General features: G+C 47.1%; 1 protein-coding gene across 2 annotated transcripts in view; it reads left to right on the top strand.

Annotated features, from left to right (window-relative positions):
- LOC137631822 (cytochrome b5-like) overlaps positions 1-25,042 on the top strand; it is a 42,499-nt gene continuing 17,457 nt past the window's right edge. Inside the window, exons 1-3 of one of the 2 annotated variants that reach the window (XM_068363825.1) lie at positions 1-305; positions 16,064-16,196; positions 23,037-23,100. In XM_068363825.1, the coding sequence (XP_068219926.1) occupies positions 150-305; positions 16,064-16,196; positions 23,037-23,100 (353 nt within the window). In that variant the 5' untranslated portion in view covers positions 1-149. The remainder of the gene's footprint in view (positions 306-16,063; positions 16,197-23,036; positions 23,101-25,042) is intronic. The other variant, XM_068363824.1, reaches the window with a different exon arrangement.

Here is a 25,042-nt window from a genome sequence, read left to right on the forward strand (position 1 = left end):
ACGAAATCACATCTCTCAGTCACTAACTTGTTGTAGTCGTCTGTGTTCCTGTTTCCTCATGGACGTTCTTTAAACATAAGTGGGATTTACAACTGAGGACGGTTTCTGTTGTTTCCCTAGGCAAAGCAAAGCTCGGCGAGAGTCTAACCATGGCAAATCCAGAAAATGAAGTAGCAGCCAAAGAAGAAAACAAGGCTTCGGCCAGAGTGTTTACCTTAGCAGAAGTTGCCGAACACAAGAGCAGTGACTCCTGCTACATGGTTATTCACGACAGAGTTTACGATGTTACAAAGTTTTTAGATGAGGTGAGTAGGCTTAACTCGTTACCTTCTTTGTTTGGTTATTGAATGAAATGCCTAACCTGAGTTAAGGGGAATGTTCGGGATTGCAAGGTCGCTTGAACCACCTGTATGTAGGCTAGGAGGTGCAGTTTTCCATGGATTTATTATGCATCCCAGAAAATAATGTAAAGAAAGAATATGTTTTACCAATATTTACCATTTTCCCCAGTATATTATCCCCTCCCAAAACCCCTGGTTCCCACTGGAGTCCCCCGTTATCGATGAATATATATATATATATATATATATATATATATATATATATATATATATATATATACCTATATATATATATATATATATATATATATATATATATATATATATATATATATATATATATATATATATATATATGTATATAATTGTCCCGTCCGTAACTATAATATAATCGGTTTGGATAGTTTTTGGTGGTAATATGATACTTTAAATTCCCGATAAATAGTCCAACGATATTTATTTTTTATTGTATGCCCTTTTATGGTGAAAAGCCACGCTTATAAGTGAAAACAAACACAAGATCACCTAAGGTCCCCACCTAATCTAACCTAGAAGTCGAATCCCTGCGGCACCCCTTGAGCCCCCGTACAAGCAGGTTTAGCTGACAAGTCGGCTGAGGAAACCAGATTTAACTGGTTTCTTCAGTCCAGTTTCCTTGTGTGTGGGAATATTTTGAACTAAAGGCATGCCGCATAGGCGATCGGATAAACTGAGGCAAATGACCTAAATCTAGCCGTCCGTTCTCTTGAACAGACTTCCAGTTTGCACGTGTATATGGTTGCCTGCAGGCCTGCCCTTGTTGCAACACCAACCGTCGTATTGTCAACATTGAAGCCCTCCGTCGCTAATGCAGTGGCGTGTTCCGAGAGGATAATATTTGTATTTTGTTCTGAATTTATCTTTATTTACATGGGATATCTATTCCTTTGGAAAATAAGAAGTAATGATTATTCTTATAGATACAAGAAAACCACAGCTTCTGTTGAAAATGGTGATAATGATATCATATAATCGTTTATTTACATTGAAATATACTGTACAATGTTTGGCCAAATCAGACCATAAGCAGGAAATGCATAAAATTAAAGTACATAACAATAAACACAGAAACATTATCAGAGAAAATAAATTAAGAGGTTTTTCTTCAAGATGTTTCAACATTTTTATGTTCCTATTTTGTACCTTTTATTATTATAATTATTATTATTACTATTATTATTATTATTATTATTATTATTACAGGCTTGGCTATAACCCTAGATGGGAAGGCCAGATGCTATAAGTCCATGGGTTCCAGGAGGGGAAAATAGCCCAGTAAGGAAAGGAAACAAGGGAATAGATAAACTACAAAATAATGAACAATCAAAATAAAATATTCCAAAAACATTAACAACATTAAGTTAGATCCTCCACATATAAAGTAAAAACTCAAAAAGAAAAAAAAAATACGAGGGGAAGAGAAATAAGATAGAATAGTGTGCCCGAGTGTATCCCCAAGCAAGAGAACTCTACCCCAAGACAGTGGAAGACCATGGTACTACCAAATATTAGAGAATAATTGTTTGATTTTAGAGTGTCCTTCTCTTAGAAGAGCTGCTCACCATAGCTAAAGAGTCTCTTCTACCCTTACCAAGAGAAAAGTGGCCACTGAACCATTACAATGTAATAGTTAACCGCTTGAATAAAGAAGAGTTGTTTGGTAATCTCACTGTTGTCAGGTGTATGATGACAGGAGAATGGGGAAAGAATATGTCAGACTGTTTGGTGTATGTGTAGACAAAGGCAAAATGAGCTGTACCCAAAGAGAAAGACCCACTGTAGTACTGTATATGTATATGTATATATATATGTATATATATATATATATATATATATATATATATATATATATATATATATATATATATATATATATATATATATATATATATATATATAGTGTGCGTTACTTGTGTGGATCTCGTGTCCCTCGATCTCCAGTTATGGAATCTGTGCGAGTGCAACGTCGTTGCCCAGGTGTTGGTGGTAAGTAGAGTGCAAGCTTTTTTGTCCCACGTGGCAGTCGATTCCCACGTGCTGTGTACTTTGTGTCGAGGCCGTGTGTGTTCCCAGAATGACACGTGCGATGAGTTCGTTGGCTGGAGTGAGATGACCTCGAAGAAGAAGAAGAAGAACAAAAGGGACAAGTCGCTCTCGAGGAAGGGCAGTGGTTTTCGTCCTTCTTCGGTCTGTGCCAAATGTTTCGGGTCCCTCTCTGTCTCCTGTGTTACCCGCAGTAGCGGAGGAATTTCCCTATAGGAGATAGAGAGGATCTTGTGTTTCGCCCTCCTGAGGCCAGGAGTTGATCTCCTTGCAAGATGGACGGCGGAACAGTTTCCTTGCCTTTCCCTTCTCTGAAGAAGACCATACCTGGTCCCCCTGACCCCTTGGGAGGATTTTCCCCCATTAGACGTCACCTATCCTCCCCCGGTCGTCAAGGACTGACCACGCCGGGGAGGAACAGAGGACCATGTTAAGGGACACCATCCTTCTAGACCTCGCTCCTATGGCTCTGGGTTTTTGCAACCCTAGTGGCACAGAACTCCCTCGGAAGGGAGATTGGACCTCCTGGATATGTTATCTCCGGATCCATGGCAGGGTACATCGAGTGGGGCTTCCGAAGCCGGCAAGTGGGCTTTGGAGGTGGGATCGCAAGACCACCAGGAGGATGAGGTGGTAGAAGTGTCATCCTTCCAGAGGGTGCTGGGTCTGATAAGGAAACTCAACGACCTGCCTGATCCTGCTCCGGTGCAGGTGTGACCACACGACACCGGTCTGGAACGCCAGTTTGGAGCCCCTAGGAAGGCAAGGCCCTCCCTGGTTCTACCCCTCTCGAAGGACATCGAACAGTGGCTCAAGAGGATCACTACCGCCACCACAGAGCCAAGAGGGCCGAACAGGCCCCATGGTGTACTGAAACCTTTACCCTTCCCGGAGGTGAAGCACAGGTGCTTCTACTCACTGGAGGGGACCTCCAAGGTACATCAACCGTCAGAAGGGAACCTGGCTGGGCCGGCCCCCAGTTCCAAAGAGGACAGATAATTGAACTGGGCCATGGGCTTCACGGTCCAGGAGGCGACAGCTATGGAGCCTCTGGAGACATGGCCTCCTGGCTGGACCTCTGGTCCTTGGCCTTGGTTTCCTTGGCCCTGGAGAATGATGTGATGAGTGGCCCGGCAAGGGAGCATTTTGTAGAGTTGGCAGTCTCAGGGTCGAGGGCTGGAGCCTTCTGGGTCCTATGCAGGAGGGATGTTGTCCTCCGTAAGTTCCTGAATTAACTCTTGGACAGGGATCAGAGGCCACTTAGGGAAGCCCCCATTGTCAGGGAGGCTCTCTTCCCAGAGGACCTGGTGGAGGAAGCGCGGGATAATTGGAGGAATGAGAGTCACGACGTGATGCTCCATGAGGCATCCGCGTCGTCTTAGTCAAAGCGCCCCCAATACCAGCCTTAAGAACTTAGCAGGGCCACGGCCCAGTCAGGTGGGCCCACTCCCATGCCACAGGTCCAAGCTCCGTTCCCCCCCCCCCCCCTGTTGGGCCCCTCTGATTCACCCCCCCCCCCCCCCCCCCCAGGAGGACAGAAATCAGCCTCAGACGGCAGTGGACTCAGAGCCCCAGCAAACAGAGGGGCACGTAACGGCCGTTTCTTTAAATGAAAGTTAGGGGCGAGGCCCCTCTCCCTTGTCTCCTCCTGGGGTAGGGGGATGCCTCAATGCAAGTTGGAGGAATTGGGTGAAGGATGGAGCAGATCACTGGATGATTCAAATGTTATTCAAGGGCTCTACTCCTCTTTTGACGTCGGGGCTGGAAGCCTCCTCCCTACACCCCAAGGAGGAAACATGTCAGAGGGCCTTAGAAGGGGAAATTTGAGACCTGCTTCTTAAAGGGCTATCTAGACAGTGCACTCCGACAAACCAGGCTTCTTTAGCCGACTTTTCCTGGTGGAGAAGTCCTCGGGTGGTTGGCGCCCAGTCATCGATCTCAAGGCCCTCAACCACTTTGTCGCCAAGACCGCGTTTAAGATTGAAACGGCCAGGACAGCTATCAGGGAAGGGGACTTCATGCTATCTCTAGCCATCAAAAATGCTTATTTCCAGATTTCAGTGCACCCTTCCAGTAGGAAGTTCTTCAGGTTCAAGTAAGGAGAAGAGGTCTTCCAGTTCCGCACCCTCTGCTTTGGTCTGTCAGCCGCAACTCAGGTCTTCACCAGTCTTTTCCCTGGTCTCACAGTGGGCCCTCAAGAGAGGGATGAGACTACTGAGGTATCTCGATGACTGGTTACACCTCTCAGAGTCCAGAGAGCAGTTGTCAGATCAGAGTGATGAGTTAGTGGCCTTCTGCACGGAACCAGGGGTAGTGTTCAACTGCGAAAAATCGCACCCCTCCCCAACCACGAGGACATTGTACAGTACCTCAGCATGGAAATATGCTCCGTGCAAGCCATGGCCTTTTCGACGAAAGAGAGGATGGGGAATCTAGAAGATTTGGCAAAGCCCTATGTATAGAGATCATTTCTGCACGCAGGCATCTCAATGTGACGAGTGTCTGTAGTGATCATCCCCCAGCAGAAGCGGGAAGAAGGCCAAAGGGGATTTTTTGTCTTCAGTCTTCCTTAAAATCAAAGTCCCAACTTCTTCCTCTCTCTCCTGATATCCTCTCCTCTGTCTCTTATCGTTTGGCATCCTTTGGCAGTCGATCGAGTGAGAGGTGGCTGTTCAACCCTTGGCACATAAAGCTCTTCCCGTCTACCCTAGTGAGGCAGCGAAACCTTCCTCCCTTGGCGAGTCCACATCCTAAGACGCTTTGCATTTCTTGTGGCCTTCCCTGGGACTTTCGGTAACTGTTTATGCACGCCAGGTGCGATCACCATCGCATCCACTTGTACCTCAAGCTTACTCGCTGCCTGTTGAACATACTCTAGTCAGATTGTGTTGCACACTCACGCTCCTATAGCTACGCGTCCAACAATCCCCCATTTGACTTGCATTCGTCTGATCAGTTGTGCAGGTCTCACTGATGGGAGTAACTTGCGTTGCTGTTGCATAAGGCCTGCAGCCCATTCACTAGCCAGCAGTGGTGTCTAGTGAGGCCACCTTGTTTGAGGAGATTTTCAAATAACCTTCTGTCATCTTGCCAGCTTTAATAGATCCTGCAATCTTGTCCAGTTTACTTAAAGACTGTGTCAGTTTCTAGGAAGGTTTTGGTGTCATTTCAAGCCTCTTGAGGCTCCCTCAGATCCAAGAATACACTGCGCTGCAGGGGTCAGGGATGGTCCTGTTAGCAGAGCTGTCCTATTTAGTCAATGGGAGCCAGCTCCCGATTGTGCTCTCTTGGAGCATGTTTCCAGGTTGCATCAGCACCTGGAGACAAAAGTTCAAGCCTAGGGCCACTGAACTCGATCTTTTTTGGGAAAATTTATGGCGTTACCATTAAGCTTAACCAGAGGTGCCATAAACTCAGAGGCTAGTAATACCGCCTCCGGGGGACATGTTCAACCCCAGGACCATCAAGGGTTCAAGGTCTCCAAGAGAGACCTTATTTGTAGATTTTTTTAAGCTATAGCCTATTGAATATGTAGATAGGGCTTCTTCAATTGAAACCTTGCAACTTAAGCCCATTCCAGGTTAAGCCCCTGCTAAGTCTCTTGAGACCAAGGGGTAAAGGAGAAATTCCAGCATTCTCTCCTTCAGTAGTAAGGCTCCCGAGAGGAAGGATTCAAACTCGCTTCCGAAGACGTGGGCTTTCAAGATCTTGCAAGACTCCAGTCTTCAGAAGTGGGTTCAACATGCAGTAACCACACTGGCAACTTACGGAATGGTCGACGAACCTTCTAGTCCTCGTTCACCAGTGGTTCTTACCAAAGTTGATGACAACCCATCTCGTGCACGGCTGGGTACGTGTTTTGAGATGGATGACATTTCCAACTCTGGGGTCTCAGTAGGTGATCTCCCAGCCGCAGACACACAGGAAGGCAAGTCTGAGGTGATCATTTTGCAAGGCCTGGCATACAACAGACAGGTTAACGGTCTTGGTGAGGCTCCTTGCTCTCCTCCTAAGGGAACTTAGTCATAGATTTTTCTGTGCCATCCTCCGAGAGTCAATAGATCACATTTAGAGCTTTCATACTCCAAGTTGGTTGTTCTATCACAAAGGTTGATCCACAGATTTCTGAAAGAAAGGAAGCCCTTAGCGCTGAGAGATGTATGAAGGTTCTTCCTCCGCCTTTCATGAGGCAGAGGAAGTAGTATAATGTACTAGACAACTTCCCTTCTTCTTTGCCCCTAGACTTGGCAGTGTCGGTTCTGGCTTGAGCTTGGAGAAGCTGGCGTCTTAATCAGTTGTGTTAACCCCCGCACATGCTGTGAACATGGAGAGGATGGCAAAGGCTACTCTTGGGTGCCTTTAGAATGGCCTACTGGTTGGGGAAAGTGGATTTTTTAGCCACCACTGAAGATCTCTCAGACCTTGAAAAACTTTGGATCATCAAGAGCATTGTCCTTACTAGTGAAAGGACGTTGGAGTTCTTGACTCATGATATTGTGAACCAATGGGCCAACTGGATCCCGAAGAGATTAGACGTTGTATTCTCCAAGTTTCAAAATCAATTGCCAAGGAGGGAGAGTCTTCATTTCCTGAACTCCTCTATTATGACCTCATCCTTTGTTCCTATCGAGGACGTTAAGGCACTAACCAAGAAGTGGAGGAAGGTGAAACAAGACTGTTTTCCATTGAGCTGTTACATCCCAGTCTACCTCTTAGTCACCTGTTTTGCCTAAGGCTTTAGTGGTAAAACAAGCCAATGAAGCCTTCAAGGACGACCAAATTCAGTCCGACACCAAGAACGGTACAGTAATTCCTAAAGGTCAGAGCAAGGGAACTAGAGAATGTAGTCTGGTAGACATGGATGTCCCCGCTAGGAATGGCCTATGATATGTCCCAAACAAGATCACTGACCTTTACAAAGGGATTGGTGAAGGATATAGCCATTCGGGCAGAAGTCCAAATCATGTTAGTGAACGGCGCTCTCCAGGAGGTCCTCAACAAGTCTCCAAGCTTTTTCAGTTGACTCTTTGTAGAAAAGGCTTCTGGAGGCTGGAGACCAGTCATCAACTTCTTGGCAATGAATAAGTTTGTTCAACAGACTGTTTAAGATGGAAACTACAGCCTCGGTCAGACAGGCATTAAGACCAAAGGACTTGCAGTAATTATCACTGGGTCCAAAGAATGCATACTTCTAGATTCCTGTCCATCCATCCTCAAGGAAGTACCTCTGTTTTGTAATGTACGACCAGGTACAGCATACCAGTTCAGTATGCTGTGCTTTGGTCTGTCAGCTATGCCATATTAACCTCCTAGAGTTGAGAGTAAAATTTGTTTTGCTCTTCAACACTTTCGACAGCTCCTTTCATGCCACCTAAACAAACAAGGGAGGTACTATTTTATGGCAACTTTGTCAGCTATCTGTCAAAATCCTGTGATGGACAGAGGACACTGTAATCTCCCTGTCAGCCTGCTTCATACCAGGCAAGAAGAATCATCTTACAGACAATCTGAGCAGGAAGACTGATAGTTTGGTCTGAGTGGTCTTTTAATCCTCGAATAGCAAACAAATTACAGTGATGACTTTGTGGGGTTCGCTAGGAATAGATCTTTGTTCCGTAACCGAAATACAAACCACGCTATTTACATAGGGTTTACTTTCGGCGTAGCTTAAATGACAAGCCATTAGATTTTAACGAGGGTTAAACTACCCCCGCACTAGTTACCACGGGGGTAGGGGAGGGGTAGCTAGCTACCCCTACCCCCCACACACCGGTGAGCTGTCTCACTTTACTTTTGGCTCGGACGATGTACAGTACAGACGTGTCTGTCTCGTCCTCGCATATTTGACAGCCTTAATCTGTTTTTCTTTTTCTTTCAGTTGTGTGTTTGAAGTTGGTCTCTACCTTTTCTTCCCATTATGCGGAAATGCCCTGGACTTTCCGACCGCCCCTGTGGAACATTCATGTCGGCGGTCGATACAGACCCTCACACCCTTTGCCCGATACAGACCCTCACACCCTTTGCCCGCAGTGTCGAGGTCAACGGTGTGAAAGTGATAATGTTTGTATGGAATGTAGGGAGTGGCCTACCTCCCAGTGGGAGAGGTTTGCCCGGCGGCGTAAGAAGAGTTCTAAGCAAGACCGTTCTCCCTCAAGGACTGCCTTGGGGAAGGAAGGCTCCAAGGACTCTTCTTCCATTGCCCGAACCTCCTCCGAAGGTCCCACTCGTTCGGTCTCTCGTGAAAGGCCGCCGAGTGGTAGCGTAGGTCCTTCTTTTGTTTCCCAATCTCGGGGTTCAGAAGAGGGCGTTGCCTCCCATAGCGAGGCAGCTCCCCCTCCTACTCCGGGGAGGACATTATTGATTTTGTTGATTATGACCAGACTGTATCTAACAATGATCTTTTCCCGCTTTGGGCTTTCTTGGGGCTTAAGGGCTCGCCCTCCAAGGAAGCCCTGTTTGATCTGATCCAGTTGGGGGCAGCTTTCCAACAGTCGCCGGTAATACCAGAGGTAGACCCTCTGGCTATTGTCGACGTTGTTGTGGCAGAGGCGTCCGACAGGTCGGGTCAAACCCCAGCTGCTACTGTTGCGGATGTTGCTGAAGGCTTAGGTTCCCCCTCCGAACATCCTTCGAGGGGGAAGCTGGGTCCAACGGTCTCTCCTGCGAGTGTTGCTCCCCGTCGGGGGAGTGCACTAACAGAGACTCCTCTTCGGAGGACCGACGACGGTGATACCCTGCCTCGAGGTCGTCTTCGCCGTAAGGCTCGCCCTCCTCTTCGTCGCCGAGGCCTTCCTTCTTCTTACAAGGGAGTTAAGAGGCGCCTTCTCTTTGGGTCTTTATCCTCGTCGTCCCCTGCAAAGGACTCTTCTCGTCGGGAGCAGACCGTAGCAGTAACTCCACTGGACCTCTCCGCAGATCGTTCGCGATCTCCTACGCCTGCCAGATCGTCCTTGCCTACATAAGCACCGGTCCCTTCGGGGCAGAAGGGCTTATCCCACAATGTGGGTAAGTCCCTTTCGCGCCAGGTTTCACTTGTGCGTCCTTCAATAGCGCGCAAGCGCCACCGCTCTTCTGATCGTCAGCACTCTCCTGCTCGCCAGCGATCTCCTGCGCGCCAGCGCTCTCCTGCTGTAGAGTCACCTGACTCTCCTTGCCAACGCGCCCCTGTTCGCTATCGCTCTCCTAATCTCCAGCGCTCTCCTGCTCGCCAGCGCCCACGCGCCCTTCGCGTCAACAGTCTCCTGAGCGCCGTCAACCTCCTGCTCGTCAGCGCACTACTGCGTGCCAATGTTCGCCCACGCGCCCACGATCTTCGGATCTGGGCGCGGGCAAGGACATTGTTCCGTTGCCTTGCCAGCGTTCCCCTGCGTGTTGACCGCCGCCTACGCACCACCGTGCATTTTCTCCTGCGCGCACTTCTAAAGTGCATGCGCGCCCGCGAGTCAACTCCTGAGCCCGCCCACGAGACTTCACCTTCGACCACATCAGCGCCCCCTGGCCCTGCGCCCCAGTTGACAACTTGTCTCCGCTCCACTGCGCGCCATCCTACGCGTCAGTGATCTTCTACGCGCCCGCGCGATCCTTCGCCTGCGCGCGAACGCTCACCAAGGCGCCCATGCGTCTGATCGCCACAGGTCTCCGACTCGCCCACGCGCTAACTCACCTGTGCGCAGTCGGTCGCCTACTCGCCCCACGCGCCATCATTCGCCAACGCGCCATCGCTCGCCAACGCGCCATCGCTCGCCAACACACCATCGCTCGCCAACACGCCACCGTTCGCCTACGCGCCATCGTTCTCCTAATCGCTAGGGATCACCCAGGCACTCGCGCTCACCTGTGCATTTACACACACCTTCGCCTGCGCGCGACCCAGCAGTTTTGCCAGCGCGACCCCCAACGCGATTCCCGCTGGGTTTCGCAGCACGCCCAACCTTGCGAGTTACCGGGGCCGCATGCTTCCAGATCGCCATCTCGGAAGCGCCGAGCACGCATCCAGGAGCAGGAAGAGTCATCGGAGAGGTCCAGGCAACATTCTTCTTCCCTTTCTTTTTTTCAGGCAGGCCCTGTAGTATCCACTCCTAAGGATCAGCCGATCCCCTTCCATCCAGCGGGAATCGCTGACACTGCGTCAGTCAGCCGCCAGCCTTGGTTTGGTTCCCTGATGAAAGCGGTCGTGCAGGCTATGAAGCCAGCCCTTGCTGATCTGAGACTAAAACCAAAGGCTCCCTCACCCCCGCTGAAGAGAAGGAGAGGAGTGGATTTCGCGGTAACTTCTCCCAGGGTTAAGCTGGCTCCCAAGAGGTCCGTCGGGTAGTCCCCTTCCCCTTTGCAGGTGTTCTCTCCTTCTCCTGTGGACGAACCTTTCCCGTCCTTGGGAAAATCCAGCGAGGTGAGGCACTCTCCCACAGCACCAATGGGAGGAACCCCACCTCAAGGAAGAGAAACGTCTCGCGTAGGAGGGACCTTCCAGACCTCTTTGCTGGAGTCTTGTATCCCTCCCATGAGGGAGCCCAAGGAGTCAAAGACGATTCCCAAGTCATCGTCGAGGTTTCGTCCAGAGCCAACCGTTCCCCGGGAGAACGTCCGCGTGTCCCCCCAATGAAGAGCCAATGGGGACAGGAGACTTAGCTGCCAGTCCACAAGGAGGAGAGCAGCGCGAGTCAGAGCATGCCTTCTGGCTGGTCCTTAATCTAATGAGGCAACTCAATAGTTTTAAGGACCCCGAGATCGCCCCTCGCCAAGGCAAGGATACGTTCCTGGAGTAGGTTTATGGTATTCAGAAGCCCCCCAAGACCAGTGCAGCCCTGCCCTGGTCCCAGGGGGTGAAGAGTGCCAGAGACAAGGTCGAGGGCCAGCTTTCCGAGCTCGCCTCCTCCAGCCGTTCTTCTGCCGGTAACAAGCTCCTTCCACCTCCTCGCGTCCAGCAGAGAAGGTACTTCGAGATCATGGAGGAGTCTCTTATTTAGCTCTTCCCCTCCACCACTCCGTGGAAGAGCTCACCAGGGGTCTCTCTTTAGAGAAACTCAATGCCCGGCAGGTGACATTCTCAGCGTCGGAGATCCTGAGCCAAGAGAAAGTCGCGAAGTGTGCCATGCAGGCCATTTCCTGGCTGGATGTCTAGCTAGGGTCTCTGGGCATCCTATTGCACTCTGAGGACTTGTCCAATGAGAGCAATAGGAAGGCTCTGGAGACCTTCCTCCTCTCAGGCACGCGCTCCATCGAGTTTTTAGCTCACCAGGTCACTAACCTGTGGGCTAACTCGATTCTTAAGCGTCGTGATGCGGTGACTGAAATGTTCCACCTGAAGGTCCCCGCTATGGATGTCAGCAAGCTCAGACATTCCTCCATCCTTGGAGGAAACCTGTTTGAGCCCAAGGATGTAGAACGGACAGCTGAGAGGTGGAGGAAGACGAGTCAGGATTCTCTGCTCCAGAAGGCCCTTACATCTCTGTCCTACAAGCTTCCAGCTCCTCAACAACAACAGCAGCCTCGCAGGACACTGAAGCGAGCTCCGGCAGCTAAGACCAAGGTGTCTAAACCACAGCCCTTTCCTGTCAAAGACAAGAAGGGCGGAAAGTCCTCCAGGGGAGGCGGAAATCCTAGAAGGAGCGGCCGAGGCCACAAACGCTAGGATTGGCAATCCCCCTGCGTGTCCACCTGTGGGGGGATGCCTGCAAAGCTGCGTCCACCTGTGGGGGGGATGCCTGCAAAGTTGCGTGCTCAGGTGGCATCAACACGGGGCCGATTCTTGGACGGTCTCAGTGATCGGTCAAGGATATTGCGTCCCGTTCATATCATCTCAACCTCCCCTGACAGCGAATCCAGTGTTGTTGAGCTCCTATGCCACGGGATCGGCAAAAGGGCTAGCCCTTCGTGCAGATTTCGAGACCATGCTCAAGAAGGATGCTCTCCAGAAGGTCGTGGACGGCTCCCCAGGCTTCTTTAGTCGACTCTTTCTTGTAAAGAAGGCGTTTGGAGGCTGGAGACCCGTCATCGGCCTCTCAGCCCTGAACAAGTTTGTTAAGCAAACTTCGTTCAGCATGGAGACAGCAGACACGGTCAGACTTGCAGTGAGACCGCAAGACTTCATGTGCACACTGGATCTGAAGGACGCGTACTTCCAGATCCCAATCCATCCGTCTTCCAGGAAGTACCTAAGATTCAGCCTAGACAGCAAGATCTACCAGTTCAAGGTGCTGTGTTTTGGTCTCTCCACAGCACCCCAGGTGTTCACCAGAGTGTTCACACTGATATCTTCGTGGACGCACAGGAACGGCATCCGTCTCCTCCGTTATCTGGACGACTGGCCGATCCTGGCAGACTCGGAGTCGACCCTTCTTCGACACCGAGACAGGCTTCTGGGAATTTGCTTCTCTGCTCCCAACACAACGACTGGTATATCTAGGCATGATATTAGACACCAATCTCCACAAAGCCTTTCCATCAGACGACAGGATAGCAAGGCTGAGGAGGGTTGCAAAGCCTTTCCTCAGTCGATAAGCCCAATCTTGGTTACGTCTCTTAGGTCACCTAGCCTCCTTGGCCCGTCTAGATCCCAACGGCCGCCTCAGGATGAGATCCCTGCAGTGGCGGCTCAAGTCCCGGTGGGATCAAGGCATCGTACCCCCGGACTCTCTAGTCTCGATAGGACCTGTGGAACAGACGGACCTGCGATGGTGGCTGACCGACGACAACCTTCGAAAGGGAGTGGATCTTTTCGTCCTTCACCCGGATTTGATGCTGTTCTCGGACGCATCAAAAGAAGGGTGGGGGCCCCACGTTCTGAACCAGAGTGCCTCAGGCCTATGGTCAGAATCAGAAAGGAACCTCCACATCAACCTGCTAGAGATGAAGGCCGTATTTCGGGCCCTTCAACAGTTCCAACAGACCCTGGCGGGCCACTCCGTGGTGGTGATGAGCAACAACACCACAGTAGTGGCTTATATCAACAAACAGGGAGGTACCTTTTCACAACAGCTATCCCATCTTGCAGTAGAGATACTGAGATGGACCGAAGTCCACTCGATACGTCTATCAGCTCGCTTCATTCCTGGCAAAAGGAATGTGCTCGCCGACAGTCTTGAGCAGAGCTTCGCAGATAGTGAGTACCGAGTGGTCTTTGGATCCTCAAGTAGCCAACAAAGTCCTGACTTTGTGGGGTTCCCCGACAGCGGACCTGTTCGCGAGAGCCTTGAATTTCAAGCTGCCACTGTACTGCTCCCCAGTCCCGGACCCCAAGGCACTCTGGCAAGATGCCTTCCAACAACGGTGGGACAACATCGACGTCTACGCCTTCCCACCATTCTGTCTGATGAGAAGGGTGCTCAACAAGACCATACTATCGGTCAACCTGTCGATGACCTTAATAGCTCCGCTATGGCATCATGCAGAGTGGTTCCCGGACCTTCTGCAGCTCCTGACGGAACCCCCGAGAGAGCTTCCCCCACGACACGAGCTACTCAGACAACCACATTGCAACATCTTCCACAAAGCCGTAGCATCGCTTCGGCTTCACGCCTGGAGACTATCCAGCGTCTCCTCACTGAGAGAGGCTTTTCGCAACAAGTTGCTGAAAGGATGTCTCGACACCTGCGAAAGTCATCCGCAGGGGTCTACCAGGCGAAGTGGAGAGTCTTCTGTGGTTGGTGTCGTGGGGGGAGTATCTCTCCCCTCGATGCCTCTATTCCAGCAATATCAGTGTTACTCGTTTACTTGCGGGAGGAAATGCGCCTTTCGGTCTCTGCGGTGAAAGGCTATCGCTCAGCCTTAAGCCTTGCCTTCAGGCTGAAAGGAATAGACATTTCCTCCTCGCTGGAACTTTCCTTACTCATACGAAGCTACGAGCTTGCCTGCCCTCTGTCGGAAGTGAGACCGCCTCCTTGGAACGTGGTTAGGGTCCTCAGGGCTCTGAAGAGACCCCCGTCTGACCAACACCTGACTTGGAAGACGGCATTCCTACTCGCTCTGGCTTTGGCCAAGCGAGTCAGTGAACTTCATGGTCTCTCGTACGACATCACCCATTCAAGGGGATGGGGGGAGGTAACGTTCAGGTTCGTCCCTAAGTTTGTTGCCAAGACTCAGAACCCTGGAGTGTCGGACCCACGGTTCGACTCCTTCAGGGTTATGAGTCTCCGTTCCGTAACAGATGACCCAGATCATCTGCTACTCTGCCCAGTAAGAAGTCTGAGATGTTATCTGAAGAGAACAGCTGCAATCCGTCCCCGCGTGCAAGCTCTGTTTGTGAGCACGGGAAGGACGAAGAGGAGGGTCACCAAGAATACCATCTCAGCCTGGATTTGACGGACCATTCATCACGCCTTGAATCCAGACCCTCCTCCGTCACGTCGCCCTAGAGCACAAGATGTCAGGGGCATCGCCACGTCCCTGGCCTTCAATAGAAACTTCTCTGTGACGCAGGTTCTACAAGTTGGGTCTGGAAGCGTCAAACAACCTTCACAGCCCACTACCTGCAGGACGTGACCCACAGGAGCCTCGATACTTTTTCTATCGGCCCTGTGGTGGCTGCACAACAGCTGGTCTAACCTCAGGCTCCTTAATGAACAAGTAGCAGAAGGTTGAGGGCACTGTTACCCGATTTTAGTCTGCGTGAATGAAAGAGTATGTCTGGCCCTTACTTCTTTCTTCATTCTCCCCTCTCTTGGGGAATGCAGCATCCTGGGTCTCTGCATAGCTGACCTCAAACCTCTGCAGGTAAACCATGCTTACTTGTGTTCCTAGTATTAAGTATAATACTGTCGCGTCCCCCATACCCTGACGAGGTGGTATGGGGACGCCCTAGCCTAGAATTCCATATAAAGGACTTCAGGTCAACTTCCTAGGATGAGTCTCACTTTATCTCTCCACACACAACTTATGTAGGCCGCTCGTTTCTTGCAACTTGCGAGGCACAGGGACACTTTTTCTCTAAGTGCTGCTCACTCGGATTCTGAGTCCCCGGGTAAGCCAAAGCCAGTAAGGCGGGGGACTTTCCACCCTGCCTAAGGGTAAGTCACCCATGTAAATAGCGTGGTTTGTATTTCGGTTACGGAACAAATGACAAATTCGGAGATAATTTGTATTTTTCCTAACCATACAAACCTTAGCTATTTACACATATTTGCCCGCCAACCCTGTGTCCAAAGACAAGTCCTACCTCTAAGTGAAGTGAGGCAGCTCACCGGTGTGTGTGTGTGTGGGGGGGGGTTAGCTAGCTACCACGCTACCCCCGTGCTAACTAGCACGGGGGGGTAGTTTAACCCTCGTTAAAATCTAATTGCTTGTCATTTCAGCTACGCCGAAAGTAAACCCTATGTAAATAGCTAAGGTTTGTATGGTTAGGAAAAATACAAATTATCTCCGAATTTGTCATATTTCATCTGTAAAGATCATTTTTATTCCTTTATGGAAACTAAAACTAAAGAAATGCCATTACAATTTACACTAAAGTTTATTGTTCCCACGTCAGAGAAAAGCTCTGAGTTTAAATGAATCACGAGGTTGATTATGAGTGTTCTAAGGGTTGGCCATTTAATACAGTAACTTCATTTGGAAGGCCAATTTAATGTCCGTTCTTTTGGCCTCTTAATTTTGTGTGTATATATTTCTCTAATATTGTACTGATTTTATGTTATCTTTTCCAGCATCCTGGTGGTGAAGAGGTTCTCTTGGAGCAGGCTGGCTCTAATACAACTGAAGCATTCGAAGATGTTGGTCATTCAACAGATGCACGAACTATGATGGCAGACTATTACATTGGTGAACTTTGTGAGGCAAGTTTTTCATACATTCGGTGATATTTTATGAATTAAAAACTCTATAATTCCAGCCCTTAGAGAGTCCAGAACTTTTCTTTGTTAGAATACTCCATTGTAGCTTATGAGCTGAGGGTCAATTTCTTCTGTTTATTTGTGAATCTATTTTTATTCTTACATGAATACAAACCCTTGTCCTTTAGTAGGGTATGATTTCGGCAAAAGCTGGAATTGGCGAGGGGTGGGGCAAAGCCCTGCTAGCTTGCCAAGCCTTCACTTTGATTTTTGCCACCTAGCTGCACAGAGGTGTACTCGGCACTCTCCAACCTGCCAATTATTTATTACTAATTCTTTTTCTTTAGCTTTCAAAATGAATGGTAAGCACAACGGCATGCGGAAGCGCCTAGATCTGCCAGATAGACACTGCGTTGAGGTGTACAATTGTCCTTATGCCATACTTGCAGAAGGCATCACTGCGATTCGGGCTTGCTGTGTGAGGAGTACAGACATTGGTCACCCTCCCAGTAGCTTAGGCTTCGTGGTAGGAGGAAGAAGGAAATCAAGTATGACTTCTCCTGTGTCTTCCGCAAGGCAGAGAAAATCGGCAAGGTCCCTTCTTCAGAACTCCGAAACTAGCCGCCCTGGTCCTTCTTCGCTTTCCTCTTCAGAGGACGGGCAGGAGAGGTGACATTGCTAACCAGGACCAGGTTTCCAAGGAGGTAAACTCCGTTGCTTCCTTTGGTGAAACAGAGTGGCCTCAACTTGGGTAGAAGCTCCAACCTTTTTTCCTGTATGCATGGAGGACAGGCTGTATGTCGCTCTGCTCCAGCTTTGGCCATCCTTGGGCCTTCAGGGCTCACCCTTCAGGGAGCGGCTTGAGCTGCCCTTAACTCATCTGAAGAGAAGGCTGCTGCTGGGCATCAGAATGTCAGTGCTCGAGTCCCAACCTCATGCTCTACCCATAAAATGGTACTGACTGTTGAGCTTGCTAGGGCTGAAACTCTCCTCCACGCAGATGAGCGGCACCCTTGCGTGCTAACCTCCTCTTCGCTTGCTTCGAGTGTTGCTGGCACATGTGGGAGATATTGACCGCTCTGACTCGTCGGAGTCAAAGTAGAGTGTTTACTCATCTGAGATTGCTACAAGTGCTAAATCTGGCTCCCTAATGGAAAGCGCTCAGAACATCTCTTGCGTGCAACTAGTAGTGCACATCTCTCTTGACTTTTACTCCAGTTGAGTGGCGTGGCATATGAATTATCAGTACATGCCCAAGAAACAAGTGTCCAGCAGATTACTCACCAGTTGTATTTCCCCCATTGGGGCACAAACTTTTAGCATGCCACACACCAGCACACGAGCCAGAAAGAGTAGTATGTAAACAGTTTTTATTACTCCTGCAGGAGAGACACCTCCATGCATTAGAAAGATGTGATGCATTGAGGGCACACTTGAAAGAGAACAGATGCGCTTCTCCATTACTTGCACGTCCAGTTCTTTTTCCCTGCACCCTTAGAAGACCCTAGGTGCGTGAGTAAGAGACATCTAACTAAGCTTTTTATCTTCCCCTGAGCAGACAGTTTCAAGTGAGGGAGGGGCACATCTCACCTGAGGGTAAAGTCATGGTCACAATCATCTCCATTAAGAGCGCTGAGATTGTATATTGCTCAAATAGGCAGGTTACACCTAAACTAGCAACTAAAGTGAGTCTAGATCCGGAGTCTCCAGGCGCATTGGTTGAAGGCAACCAAGGCTTGCCTCCCAGAACCTTAACTGGCTTCCTGTGGTACTGACTCACTGGGGTCTGTCGAGGTATTACCTTTGGAACCAACAGTGAATGAGCCTGAAGCAGTCATCGTTCCTGAGTGTTGGGCAGGATTAGAATGCTCAACAAGCTGAGCGAGGCTCCAAAGGTGTCCTTCTCAGGGAGGCAGACCTTCTTCACCAGTCCACAAGGCTTGAAGTCACTCTTGAACTGCCTTAGTAATGGTAAACGAAAAAGATGATAACAGAAGTTGGAGGCACAATTGTCCATCAAGAAAGACTCCTTGAGGGCATGTTGCTCATCCAAGTTTGATTCCTCTGGTTTTCTCAAACCAGACAAACTATATGTGACAGAGGGAAAACATCCTTCTCCCCTTCCTCCTTGGACCCAGAGGTAGTGACGCTGACTTTAGGGCCGACTAACGGAAAGTAGCACAGCAACTGTTGACTTTAGCTGCAATGGATGTCAGGAGTATGGAAGTAGCTGCAATGTTAGTGTTATGGTCTACATCCAAGATTGACCACTGGTCCAGCACGCGCTCATATTTTGTGGTATCTGAAGACGTATTAGATTCTAAGATACGCAAACATTATGAGGAGCTAATAATATGGTACACCAGTGCGACAGGAAAATAGGGGTTAAGTTGAAAGGTAAAGTACACAGGACAGTTGTGAGACCGGCAATGATGTATGGAGCGAAGACGTGGGCAATAAAGAAGACGGAAGAGAAGAAGATGGATGTGGCGGAGATGAGAATGTAGAGATGGATGTGTGGGGTGACAAGAAGAGATAAGATACGGAATGAGGTAATTAGGGGTACCACAGGAGTTAGAAAACTATCGGATAAGATCTAAGAAAGTAGACTGAGGTGGTGTGGTCATGTCATGAGAAGAGATGAACAGTATATTGGGAGGAGAGTAATGGAAATGGAGGTACGGGGAACGACAAGGAGAGGGAGACCAAAGCAAAGGTGGGTGGACTGTATCAAGGATGACCTTCGATCAAAGGGGTTAACCGGTGATGAGGTGTGGGACAGAGGTAGATGGAGAAAGCTGACCAGAAACCTCGACCCCACATAGAAGTGGGAAAAGATATAGACAAAGAAGAAGAAGAAGTGGAGCACCTGGCTACTAAAATGCTGCGATGCAGTGGTCAATAAGTTTGCGAGGTAAGTGGCCTCCAGACTCGTTATTGAGAAACCACTTATGCAGTGCTTCCCTCTTTCCACCTGGAGAGGTGGAGGCAAAAATGGAGTTTGGCCTCCTTCACGAGAGCTGCTACCTTTAAGCAGCCACCCACTACAGCTGCAAAATTCAAGAGCTCACCTCCAAGGCAGCTTGGGATACCAGAAAAGTCGTCTTACAAGTTGGCAATTCCAAGGGGCAGAGCCTTAGACTGTGGAGGTACTGCAAGTAGGATACCATTTCCCTTTCACGGACTTGCCCTTCTGTGTCTCAATCTCCAATGAGCCACTAATTATACTTGAACAGCTACTACAAAGACATGGTTTTCCAGGGAAAGGACTCAAAGATGTTGGGAAAGAAAGCGATAGAGGAGGTCGAGGCCTCTTCTACTGGGTTTTACTGGAATTCGTTTCTGGTACAGAAGCTGTCTGGTGGCAAGTCATTGACCTGTCCCATCTGGACAACTTATTTCTGTCCATAGATGTGAAGGATGCTTATTTCCAGATTCCAATTCACCAGAACTCCAGAAGTACCTTCGGTTCATCCTGGGAATGAGGAAATTCCAGATTTGCATCCTCTGTTTTGGACTGTCCACAGCCCCACAGTTGTTCACACTGGTGTCAGCTTGGTCACTCACGATGTGTATAAGACTTCTTGGTATCACGATGATTGGCTTCTGTTAGCAGAGGCAGACCCAACTTTTGACCCACAGGGACCTTGACTTTAGTTGGGATCTCGGGATCCTGGTAAATCAAGAAAAGTCTGTTCCCACCCAAGTCTTAACCGATTGTTTACATGAGAATGATAATAGACACAATCTAACACAAGAGTCTTTCCATTGCAGAGGTTAAGAAGGGTGAAAAAGCCCTTCTTTACCCACAATTCCCTCACAGCTAAGCAGTGGCAGACTTTTAGGACATCTAACTTCATTAGAGCATCTGATGTTGCACGGGAGCTACATCTTTGCTCAGTGCAATGGACCCTGAAGACCAGCTGGCATCATTTGTTAGATCCACCAAATGCACTAGTAAGAGTGACACTGTAGGTACGAGTGGATCTGTCCTGATGGTTCCAGGAGAAGAACCTTTTAGCAGATACCACCTTGCAAGAGCCTAAGAGCCTTTGTAGTTTGTAGGGACAGACCTGGTGTAAAATTTCAAAAGTTATGATTGAAAAAACACATTTTAAAAGGGAATCAAACACAATAACACCAGCTAACTTAAACTAAGATCCTTATTCTTACCTATTTACCTACCGTCCCCTGTGACCCCCCCCCTTAGACTGCCGTATTCTTACCTTATCCTAGACTAAGTCTCAACCCTGTGTATGCTTTCCTGCTGGGTTTACTACTGGCAAGGTAACATTAAATCATATTTTGTTAATCATAAAACTAGCTTCACATTATCGTATTTTAGACCAAAATAACATCATCATCATAAAGAAAATTGATTTGACAAGTAAGAAGAAAGTTTACACCTGTCCCGACAAACTACTTTCACCCCAGATCTTCCTCCAGTGTTACTCTTTTATTCAAATGTGTTCAGAGAGGGATGTGGAGCACATATTTTAAGGCGCTCTACTTCAGGTCTATGAACAGAAGACAAACAATCTCACGTAATCCTGTAGTAATTGAAGGAGGCATACCTGGCTTTGATCCACTTCCGCAACATGAGGTCACTCAGTTGTGTTGATGAGCAACATCACCGTAGTAGCTTATGTCAACAAGCAAGTAGGTACTGTTTCGCTGCCCCTTTGCCAGCTGGACCAAGCAGCAGCTTTAAAAGATGCAGTTCAATATTATTATTACTAGATAAGCTACAACCCTAGTTTGAAAAACAAGATGCTACAGCCCAAGGGTTCCAACAGGGAAAGATAGCCCAGTCAGGAAAGCAAATAATGAAATACACTACAAGAGAAGTAGTGAATAATTAGTATAGAATATTCTAAGAACCGTAACAACATTAAAATAGATCTTTCATGTATAAACTATTAAGACACTATTGGCACTGAGGTGGCCACATGTGGAATGGTAGCCAGACCCTCTCAGTCTCTTAATGGAGGTTCTGAGAGCTCCTGACATGGCACGATCTCCTGTGCTAGCTGCAAGTGAAGAGGTACCACAATGCGGCAAACTGTAAGTTGAAGTCTTCAACAGCAGTCTAACAGGCGAAGTGGACCCTCCACTGTGATTAATGTCGTAGGTGTGACACTTTTCCACTTGGAGCCTCTGTTCCACTAATTACAGATTTTCTTGTTTAACTACCGAATGAGAAACTCCTCGGTGTCGATGGCAAAAGGCTATTGCCCGCTGAAAAGATTCGATATCTCTTCCTTGTAGTAATTTTAGACTCTGATTTGGATTGTTGAACAGTCCCCCCCCCCTCATGAAATCATATCCCCCCCACTTGAAATGTGACCAGAGTACTAAGGTCACTCAGAAAAGCTTTATATAAACTGATGAGGCTTGCCTCATTTGACAGTTGTTGTTTTTTTTTTTTTTTTTTTTTTTTTTTTTTTTTTTTTTTTTTTTTTTTTTTTTTTTTTTTTTCTTCTTCTTCTTGGGTAGCTTTAGCTTTGACCAAAGTACATGGTCTGTACTTAGTATCACATTCCAAGTGGGGAAGGTAGATCTCATATGTGCTGGAAATTGTAGCAAAGATTCAAAACCAATTGATCATTGACTCTAGATTTGATTCTTTTTCAGTGTCCTTTGACACTCTACCTATAACATATGCAATCATCTAAGTGGCAGTTACAGTGCCTCTTCCTGAGTACAGGGAGGAAGGACAAAGATGATCTCTAAAAATGCCATTTCCCTCTGGCTTGAAATTATCAGTAGAGCTTCTAAGGAGCCACTAAACACACCATTGACTTCCACCCATCCTAGAGCTCATGAAGTCAGGGGGATTTGTACCACTTTGGCCTTCAAAGAAGAACCACTCGGTTGCCCATGTGTTGAGGGCAGGCATCCGGAAGAAACATAACACCTTTACGGCATAACACATTTGGGATTGCGCCCACAAGTTCTTGGACACATTTTCCATAAGACCCATGGTAGCTGCCCACCAAGTGGTCTAGTGAGACTCATTCATGAACAGAACAAATAGCATCGTGTCTAGGAAAGCAATGGCTACATAAGTCTAAGTTATGAGAGTGAGAATGTTTACTTTCTTTTTTCCTTCGTTTTCCCCTCCCTTGTGGTCAGCCCTCATGGTGCTATTGAGCTGGAAGGGACGCAAGGTGAAGGGGAGCACACTAGTGATGGGTAGTGATTTTACTGATATAGTAGAAGTGTATAATATCCCAATTCCTTATGAAAAGTAGTGTGAGAGTTAAGGCAAACCCACTACTTTAAAATAGACCTTAACAGGGACAGTGTTCTCACAGGAGAAACATAGGTTCTTGTTTGAAAAATCTCTGGGGTGTGACACTGTTTAATTTTGAGTCATGGGATGTAAGGATCCTTTGGTCTGCTCTCCTTCCAGGACTGAGCATTGTGATCCCGGGTTGTTAGCCAACCAGTTTGGCGAGCGGGACTAACTACCTCCTAAGGATAACTCCCCTACTAAAAGGACAATGGTTTGTATTCTCGAAGGAACAAATCACAAATTTTATAAGTAATTTTATTTTTCCTGAGTCAAGTAGGTTTCACTTCCCACTTCATCCACCCTGCAATTCTCTGATAAAATCAAATTGAAGGCTCGGCAAGCAGGCAAGGGAGCGATGCTTACCCCTATCCCACCTGTAGCTGTCAGCTCTTAGTAATTTCTTCAATGGGCATTTCCCTAGTAAAGGAAGGGTGTTTGTATAGCTAGGAGAAATGCAAATTACTTTTAAAATTTATGATTTTGAGGTGCTAAAAATTTTCAAATTATTGTATGCTAACTCTTACTATGTTTTCTTTTATCCATAGGAAGATAAACAGCATACCAAGGATAAGGGCCCAAAGAAATGGACGTCAAGTGACTCGACAAAGGAAAAGTAAGTTTTTTTATTTGTTTTTTCTTTACTACTACTGCAGGTGGATGGGCATTGAGCGTTTGTCTGGTGGTCATTTAGTTGTCAAATGGTACCTAATCTTAAATGAATAAAAAAGGAATAAGATATAAATGTGAATAATCAAAGGCTCTAAAAAGACAACAGAAAATGAAAATTAGGACTAAGAATTTTAAAGTACAGTATACATGTAAGTAAAAATTTAATTACAAAAGATATCAACCTAAGGTTAATAGAAAACATAAAAATGGAGTGAAGATCATCAAGCTGCTATTAATAAATTATGACCTGGACTGAGCACCAAGTCTTAAGATTAAGGCCTTTGATCAATCTCTGCAGTTAAGATAATTATAATTACTTTCTAACATTCTTGATGATGGCAAACAAACTGTAGTGTCTGCACAACCAGAGGGTTTAGGGGCTTTGCAATCACTTATTATGAGGGAACAGTAAAGGAAGGACTCGGGATATGCTGCAAAACCTTGAAGTTAGGGCATACAATTATTGAAGGTCTTAGATAACAAAGCATGATTATGTTTAACATTGATTGTTTAACAGGTAGCCTACTGAGTTTATTGTAGACTTTGCTGTTTGCTTTGCTCTTGATGCAACTTGCAATCACAAAATACCATTACTTTGATTTTTTAGGTTGCAAAATGTCATTATTTTATTGTTACTATTGATTTTTATGTGTATTAACCCTTTTACCCCCAGGCTCTTTGGAAATTTCCAACCCTTAACCCCCAAGGGGTTATTTTTTCCCCAGCACATTTTGCAGTATATTTCTTTTAAATTGCTCTAACAGCCTTATTTTTTGTCATAGAGAGGTCGGGTTGGTCTCATTCTCTTGGAAAATGCCTGAATTTTCTCAAAAAATTATCAAAATTATGAAAAAATAGATTTTTATAGCATTTTTTTGCAAGGACGTACCGGTACGTCCATGGGGGTAAAGGGATGGGTTTTGTGAAACGTACCAGTACGTCCTTTGGGGGTAAAAGGGTTAAAAACAAGATTTTGGCTAAATTGATAAAAGGAGTACTGTAATAAATGGCTAAAATATGTGTATGTATACTATTCAGAAAGTACTTCAATGCAGGTGTGGTGGTAATTTAGAAAAGACTTGCAATTATGCATAATGAGCCACTAGTTTATGATATACAGGGAATCTCAAATATTATTGGGCGGAATAATGAAAGTTTTTTTGTAATATGGTATATGTTATAACAACAGAAGATGAAGAAAGACAACATTAGATGGAACACTTTAGTGGGGCCATGAATAGGAGACATGAAGGGAATAATTTGATTGATATACCTGAAACTGAGGAAGACCTTGATGGGCCCATAAATGAATTCAGCGTGTTTGAAGTCAAAGGTATCATTAAAACTAAAGAAATGGTAAGCCCCTGGATACCATGGAATAACTGCTGAGATTATATCTGTTGAAAATGAAGTGACTCTAGAATACTTACAAGATTATTTTATAGAATTTGGCGAGAAGAGGCAAAACTTTATGAATGGGAACTAGTTATGTCAGTTGTCATAAAAATGTAATATGCTCATTCTCAAGAGACTGGGGAGAAAGATTGATGAAAATCTGAGAGATGAATAAGCAGGATTTAGAAAAGTTAGAAGTTGTACTGACCAAATTTTCATTTTTCAATATTAAACTTAGCCGGTGATTATATAAGCTGCAGCTCTGCTGCCCGACAGAAAAACTCTACGCTCAAAATCCGCCAGCGATCGCTATGCAGGTAGGGGGGGTACTTCAACAGCGCCATCTGTCGTGCAGGTACTCAGTACTCAATGTAAACATAGAACTCAATTTTCTCTCTGTCGTGCCACCGGCAAGACCTACTAAATTCGCTGTTGCTTACTGGATTGGTTTTCACAAATTTTGGTGAAGTACACATTTCTAGTTTTGAGCT

The sequence above is a fragment of the Palaemon carinicauda genome, chromosome 40 (genome assembly GCF_036898095.1).
Source record: "Palaemon carinicauda isolate YSFRI2023 chromosome 40, ASM3689809v2, whole genome shotgun sequence".
Taxonomy (NCBI): Eukaryota; Metazoa; Arthropoda; class Malacostraca; order Decapoda; family Palaemonidae; genus Palaemon; species Palaemon carinicauda.